The sequence below is a fragment of the Hippocampus comes genome, unplaced genomic scaffold (genome assembly GCF_001891065.2).
Source record: "Hippocampus comes isolate QL1 unplaced genomic scaffold, H_comes_QL1_v1.1 scaffold12, whole genome shotgun sequence".
In the NCBI taxonomy this organism is placed as follows: Eukaryota; Metazoa; Chordata; class Actinopteri; order Syngnathiformes; family Syngnathidae; genus Hippocampus; species Hippocampus comes.
Genome location: NW_017805478.1, coordinates 179,068 through 186,838, shown reverse-complemented (window position 1 = coordinate 186,838; position 7,771 = coordinate 179,068). Strand labels below are relative to the sequence as shown.

The 7,771-nt window shown below is 45.1% G+C and overlaps 1 protein-coding gene across 9 annotated transcripts in view; it reads right to left on the bottom strand.

The window, feature by feature from the left end:
* Positions 1–7,771, bottom strand: part of adgrb2 (adhesion G protein-coupled receptor B2) — a 158,497-nt gene that overhangs the window by 68,360 nt on the left and 82,366 nt on the right. For all 9 annotated transcript variants that reach the window (XM_019875596.1, XM_019875597.1, XM_019875598.1 and 6 more), the window contains exons 8-15: positions 6,677–6,778; positions 6,409–6,515; positions 4,960–5,154; positions 4,602–4,670; positions 3,839–3,947; positions 3,021–3,167; positions 1,384–1,471; positions 641–743 (exon numbers count right to left, since the gene is read on the bottom strand). In XM_019875596.1, coding sequence (XP_019731155.1) covers positions 641–743; positions 1,384–1,471; positions 3,021–3,167; positions 3,839–3,947; positions 4,602–4,670; positions 4,960–5,154; positions 6,409–6,515; positions 6,677–6,778 — 920 coding nt within the window. The remainder of the gene's footprint in view (positions 1–640; positions 744–1,383; positions 1,472–3,020; positions 3,168–3,838; positions 3,948–4,601; positions 4,671–4,959; positions 5,155–6,408; positions 6,516–6,676; positions 6,779–7,771) is intronic.

Here is a 7,771-nt window from a genome sequence, read left to right as displayed (position 1 = left end):
TTTTTGTGTGTGTGTGTGTGTGTGTGTGTGTGTGTGTATGTGTGTGTGTGTGTGTGTGCGTGTGTGTGTGTGTGTTTTGTGCAGACTGCATAATCTATGAATGACTCCACACTTTCTGATTTATTTTTCGTATTAAGTGTCCACCTTTCCACCCAGGCGCGGTGTAATGAAACCGACGCCTTATTGAGGTTGCCAGCCCGCAGTCGTGCCCACTAAAAAGCGCAGTAGCGGGTTATTTATCATAACACATTTCAATGCAATATAAACTGAATAGGCACTGAGGGACTCTGCAATATCAGTGTGTGTGTGTGTTTTGTGCAGACTGCATAATCTATGAATGACTCCACACTTTCTGATTTATTTTTCGTATTAAGTGTCCACCTTTCCACCCAGGCGCGGTGTAATGAAACCGACGCCTTATTGAGGTTGCCAGCCCGCAGTCGTGCCCACTAAAAAGCGCAGTAGCGGGTTATTTATCATAACACATTTCAATGCAATATAAACTGAATAGGCACTGAGGGACTCTGCAATATCAGAACGTCAAACAGGTCCCCCTTGATTCAGGCCGTACAGTCGGAGCATTTTCCTCCGCCGCTTGACTCATCAAACACGAGTTGCTGCAGCATCTTATTTGACTTACGTTGAAAAGAGTAGCGAGCTCCACCACCACCACGGGATCGCTCGGCGTCAATTCTGGTCGTATTGTCACCGTGAGGATCTTGGAGTTGATCACCGCAGGTTGGCTACAAAAGAGACTTAATTTGACTGCAATTGCAGGAAAGATGCGTGTCGACGAACAGAACATGACAGAGAATGAAAAGCTGTCGCAAGGTGTTAGGAGATTCCTGGAATGAATGTGCAACAGACAAACGGTTTGTCACTGATCCTGGACTGAATTGAATAAAAATAACCTAGACCAACACAAAGTCCATATCTTATGATGACAACTAGCTGATATTTTGTTTTCTCCAGATGAAGGGTCTGTGCATGTGAGAGTCGACATCAGGACACGCATCTATTCGAAACTTGACTGGACATTTATACACCGCGATAAAAAAGCATCCGGAGGAAATGCAGTTTTTGTAGATCTAAAACATTTGCAGACAGACGCAAGGAGGGAAGATAAGCAAGGGAGACAATTTACGAGGAAAGACGGATGAGAAATTGCTTCATGGAATTAGATAGGGAAGAAAGAGCACAGGAATAGAAAAGGTATTGAGAAATGCAAGGCGAGTGCTGCACGATGAAAAGTTTTCAAAGTGAAAAGTTGCATCAAAGCAAATAGAAAGTTCAGGACGGGAGTTAAAAAAAAACATTCAGAGGGGCATGCTTGAAAGCTGTGAATGACTTTTGAACAGTGAATCTAATGAGCGCCACACTCACTTTGGTGCCGGTAAAATATTGCCCAATGTCCTGTACAAGATGGCTCCGATGACATAATACATGGTTGCCTCGGAATCTGTCTCCGCCTCTGCAACACACAAACAGTTTTGTTTTTGTTTTTGTTTGTTTTTTGTTTTTTTTAATAGATTGATTCACTTCACTTTGGCAATTGCGTGGGCTAAGTGCATTTCATTTGAAATATCTTCTGCAAGTCTGCATAAAAGACTAAAAGATTGGCGGCAAACAGTCCGGGGTGTTCCCCCCCCCCCCCCCGTCTCTCGTGCAAAGTCAACTGCCATTGGCTTCCATTTCAGCTGTGGCCCTGAACAAGATACGTTCTAGCGATGAGTACGGAATGCCGGAAGCAATCCAACAGCAAAAACACAAACAAGGCCATAAGCGTGTCTCAGTCCCATCTGGCACCTCAATGGCATTTACTGAAAGTCAAGGTTTTGTCTGGTGGTCGTCGTCGTCATTGTGCCCTCCTGTTGTTATTTCCACTTTGGAGCTTTTTCATCCATCAAAGGCTCTTGTGTTACAACAATCCCTTCAGTGTAATGTCACCAAAAAAAAAAAAACACCCCACTATGCCCTACCAAGGACAAGTTGTGTTCTTCTCTAAATGTAATTATGTCTCTGGCGTGAGGGAGAGTGGGGAGATGGGTAAAAGTTCAGACACTTGAATGCCCCTCTGGGAAACCACCTGAGAGGGTGGAGAGGGTGGATAGGTTCTAAATAAAAGAACAAAGGTCTACATTGCCCAACTGAGCAGAATGATCACATTTAATGAGCTTAGACTCAAACAAGAATAGATTGACAAAGTCGTCTCCCAGTATTAAATCAAAGATGCCCCAGATTGTCGCAGAGCAAAGCTTCAGATCATTACGTAAAACTCGGCTCAATGAAAACTCGTCCCGGAAATTTGTCATAGTTAGCTGTTGCTCCCTCGTATCTCTGATGACATCAGAAAGTGGATTCAATCGGCTCCGGGCGCAAGAACGTGTTGGGCTGTTGTGAATAAAATCATTGGTACGGTGGAACCTCGTGACAACGTACCTTCGTTTAAAAGTCCATATGATCTGCAGCCTACTCAAAAGAGCCCCCAGAGTCCCCAGACCACATTTGCCTGAGCCCATTGACACCCTTCAAAAGCTGTTTCGAAGAGACACATTTGAGACTGGATAAATTTGCACCGAGGAAACGCTTCTTGGCCAAGTGAAGCTTGGCTGAGGCGTATTGGGCGGTGTGACAACAGTTCCCCGAAATGTGTTGAAAGGGCGCCGATAATACCCGAATGTGATCCAAGTGGTGGGCCTGAGCTCTGTTTTGAAGCCTCACCGTTACAAGACTTCTGCCGGGTATAAAATCCGCTGTTTCAGACTGCAACAATTTGCGGAACAGGGGTGTAAAAATGAAATATGACATGGTGTCAGACACTGATCCAAGGACACACATAAAGTCCCGGTGGTGTGTCAGGGAAGCTGGTCATAATCTCACGTGAGTTTCTGCTGTGGTTGTTCTTAAAGGGCTGTGCAAATAAACCTGAGTTGTTGAGTCGTATTCTAATCACAGCAGCACATGTAGTCAGCCTCAAACGTTGAACTATTGATACAGTCGTCGTTTTTGTGTCTCGGTACCTTCATTTGGGACAGTAAAGACCTCCTTGGGGATGTAGAGCTTGTCCTCTGCTGTTCTGGCCCAGTCCTTCATCCCCCTGCGGCCCTTCATGGGGAAGTTAATATCACTGGAAACCGCTGACACGGGTTCTCGCTGGATGGTTATCACTGTTCAAACAACGGACAGTAATACTTAAAACTTAGCAGTGTGTGAAAAGCACAGCTGTTTCCCGGTTAATGACGTGGTGATAGTAAAGCCAAACATTATATGAAACTGATGTATAAAATTAAATGGGATACAGTCGAACCTCATTTCAACGTGCCCCGTTTAGGTTTTCACCGCTATAACGTTCACATTCCAAAGCCCCGGTTTCACGTCATTCATTTTCTATTTGCCGATTTTACTTAGAACGAACACCTTTATAACATAAGCTTCAGTATATCGACCTTATTTTTCCTCACAAAATAGTGACAAGGCTTTCGTTGAGACGAACCGTGAGAAGCGAAATGTACAGCGCGGGAGTCCCCTCCGTTGCTTCGCAACACTCCTGATCGACCCGGGGTCAAGATCGCGGGGTCGCAAAGCCAATTATCGCCAGGGGTCCTCTTCCTATTCACATATTTTTTAATTGACATGTTTAAACTGTGTTACATGCTCAGGTTTTTACATCTGTAAACGTTCATACTGTATTATACGTCGTAGTGTCGGCCATTTTATTGAGAATTGTTACAACGAACTACCATTATAACGTACGGATTCGTTATGTCCCTCGAGGGAGGTTGTCACGAGGTTCGACTTTACCCCACTTTCTCATGTGAATGGTTCCCACAATACGTACTCAGGTTGTTGGTAACCACTAAAAAACTCTGGAAAGGCTTTTGGGCTTCACCGATGAGATGAATGAAATCTTCTAAAATTCTCATCAGCAACGCAGCGCCAGGGGCGACCTGCAAATGAAGGACGTGAATTAAAAGCTGCTAAATATTGCTGCATTAAAATGTACTGAGTTCCAAGATGGTCGGCTCGCAGTAATGGAATGGATGGAATCAAATTTATCGGCATTGGCCGTTTACAGGGTAACGAAATTCATTTAATAGTTACAAGCTGTCCGAGAGACATAAATACAATGACCAAGAAAGGGAGACGGAACGGAGAAGCTTGACGGGTGGGAAGAGCAGGGGTTTGCGAGAAAGCCCAAGGTAATAGGGTTGTGTATTGCATTGTGTGGTGGCCCAGTGAGCACCAATTCAACGATTTTGGATTTTCGGGAAAATATGCAGTGGTAGGCTGGAATGAGAGTTTCGACCAAACTGCCTTGGAGGCGAAATGGACAAGCAGGGTCGATAAGGGCAGGAAAAGTAAAAAGTGTCCGCCATCTTTGAGAGCCCAGACAAGTAGTTAAAAAAAAATGCAATGAATAGTATCCATCCAAGTTTGCAAGGCATTTAGATCTCTTAGAAATTCACCTCAAATAAGAACTCATTTGGGTCAAACTCAAAAACACGTTTATGACAGTTTATATTATCCTTTTGCGTGAACGGGTGTATTTTATTGGTCAGGCAAAGTCACATGTACGCCCAAAACAAATCAACAGGCTTTACCTGGTGTACGTCTTCCCACTTGTCTAAGTTTTCCATGTCCAACATATGGCTGATTATCTGGAAGAATTTCTAAAAGCAAAACAAACAGGTTGTGAGCAGATATTGAAATTGCACTCTGCAAGAAGGTTTAAGTGTTCCATTATTGAGTAACTTTCTTGCATCCGCCTGCCATGCTGAAAGTCTTGCTGTGGTATTGCGGAATAATGTAGATGCTTTATGTTATATTGTAAAAGACAGCGCTTTCCAACGTCTGACAGGCAAAGGAAGAAAGAAAATGCTCTAAAATAACAACAATAAACCCCCGTAGGGCTTCTATACTGACGTCATATTTGATGCCACGGCTTTTCTTCTGCCTTACCTGCACGTCGTCAGGAGCTGGGATGTAGGTTGCTCTTTTGAAGGTGTCCGTCACATTTCGCAAGATCTCCGTGGAAAAGAGAAGGTCGCCACTGTGGTAGCTCCTCCTCTGCAAGAGCTCCAGGAGACTTCTTACGATCTGAGACATGCCCTCACCAGCCAGGGTCCTCTGACCCTTCGCAAGATGCTCTCGTAACTTCAGATGAGAGAGAGGAGGACAGTGAGGGGAAGAAGTGTACAGTACTGGCATTTTTTGAAACACTGCGGATGCAACAGACATTAACAAGGGGCTTGAAGACGGTCAAACATCTGGACATGGCAATTTCTCTTGCCTGTGCTTAAAATAGGCAAGTTGAAAAGAGGCCAGAAGCACTCCGAGGCAAAAAACGGGATCTCGTCACAACAGCGAGGAATAAGTAAAGCATGACTGTGTGTGTGTGTGTGTGTGTGTGTGTGTGTGTGTGTGTGTGTGTGTGTGTGTGTGTGTGTGTGTGTGTGTGTGCGTGCGCACGCACGCACGTTTGCAATGTGTGAATTGCAGAGTGTGCGGAAATAAGAGAGAGAAGAGGAGATAACATCAATCACCGAAAATTAATTATTGACTCATGCTATTAGTCGAAGGTTGGAACAGAAGGTAACAGTGCAATCAAGTCCTCCACTTCACAATCTCCAAACCCCCCCACCAAGCCCGCTCCAGCAACCCCAAACGCAGCCCCCTATAATCGCCCGTGCCATAATGGAGGAGAGGGAAAGGTGGAAGTTCACAGAGCCGGGAAACTCTGTCTGATGAGCACATTCATTAGCTGTGTTCATTAATTGATAAGTGTGGGTGCAAAGCTCTGGAAAAAGCTAATTATAGATACTGGAAAGCCGAGAATAAAGACACTACTGCAAGTCGACTTTGAACGCGCCGTGGTTCCTGAGTTAAGATGTCTCTTCATTTGATAAATGACATGTTTCATGTTCGAGTGCATTCATAAAATTAGGCAATGCTCACTATGATGCACACCGACGATGACACGCCACAGGTTTGTGTGTGTGTGTGTGTGTGTGTGTGTGTGTCATACAGGGCAACCAATCAGATGACAAGTGAATCACCGCTCATTCGCAAACAACGGTGCTCAGCGCTAAGCTAGTCAGCTTTAAAGGTAGGGATGCCCAATACGTCAATCACGATCGACCCGGAGCCAGCGGACTGGTCCCAAGTCGAGCGCAAGCGTTGGGAGGAGGAAATGGGGGGTGGGGGGTATGTCTGTGTGTTTCGTTTTTGTTCGTGTTCAGTGAAGTTCTGGCTCTCACTCATCTCGGTCTCTATGCATGCCTGCGTATGCGCACGTGTGCGCACGTGTGCGTGCGTGCCTGTGTGCGTGTGCGTGTATGTGTGTGTGTGTGTGTGTGTGTGTGTGTGTGTGTGTGTGTGTGTGTGTGTGTGTGTGTGTTGACAACTTACAGATATATGCAAATATCGATATTCAACTGAGATGCATCTGGCGAAGCTCGGAGGACCCCAGAAAGCAACTCCATTATTGTCCAGCATACAACGACGACTAGCAGATCCTAAAAGGGAAACGGCCACAAACATTGGCTGAATATTTTCCATGTCTTCTCCTTAGGACGGATGGATACATTGGACGAATGTTAAATCATAGCCGTGATTCCACTTGACATTAGTATACCGCGGACAGACTTTTGAGTCCGAATGATGCCGGCTGACTAACCAGTAGCATTTGTTGGACACTTGTTGTAAACAATTTCTCCAGCCGAGGCTCTTTTCCATGACATGGTGAGGAGGTTCTCGTCTTGACATATCTCGTGGGGCGCTGCGAGAGAAAGTGGGATACAGAGGGAAAGTGATATCAAGTGAGATGGAGTTCACAAGAGAAAGTCAATTCTGATGCTTTTATCCGACTTATACACGACCGGGACAATATGTGATTCCGGTCCAAATCTGTAGTACAAACATGCAATATCAGGGGATGTATTGTCAGAAAAAATATGAATGCATAATTTTAAATGCAGTGCGAATCAGTGACTTTTTTCTTTTTTTTTTTCTTTTTTTTTACAACCACCACATACTGCCAAGGTGTTGCTAGATGTCGCAATGTGATCATTTTCCACTTCTTTTTAAGAACCCTGCATAATACTATCCGTTTGCATGGTGACTACTCGACAAATTGGGCGAGTATAGAAACACAAGGCACTCCACCTTAGAGGTCATTTCGAGTATACCTACAAGAATATTTTGAGAGGAAGTTGGAGTACCCGAAGAGAAGAGAGAACGCGCACAGGAGGGAGAGATTTGACGTCACAACTGTGAGACATGAGTGAGAACGACTATTCCACACACACACACAAAAAAAAGGCGCTCACAAAACAAAATTTAAATGAATGTTCCTCTGCAGCCGCTCCCCATTGCATTCATTTAGACACAGTTCAGTGCTCCCCGTCAGTGTCGCTGCCCCCCAGTACAGTATCTCGTTCCCTCTTCATCTGAACGTCGCCTCGCCTTCCCTTCCCTTCCCTTCCCTTCCCTTCTTTCATAACCCTGATGAAACAAATGCAAGCGAGTGCTCTGAAGATATTCCAAGGGGGCAGATGAGTGCTGGCAAGATGAAGAGGGATGAAGGAAAAGCAGAGAGGAAGAGGTGGACGGGAAGATAATATGATATCCTCCCTGTGTTGCTGACAGCAATAATACTCGCTACGGCCTAAAAGTGTTTTTTCAGAAAACAAAAGGGGTGTGGTGAGGCTGCACTAAGAGCTCCATCACTTGCAGCCTCTCGGAAATCACCGCAAGCTCTCAGTGTGGCACT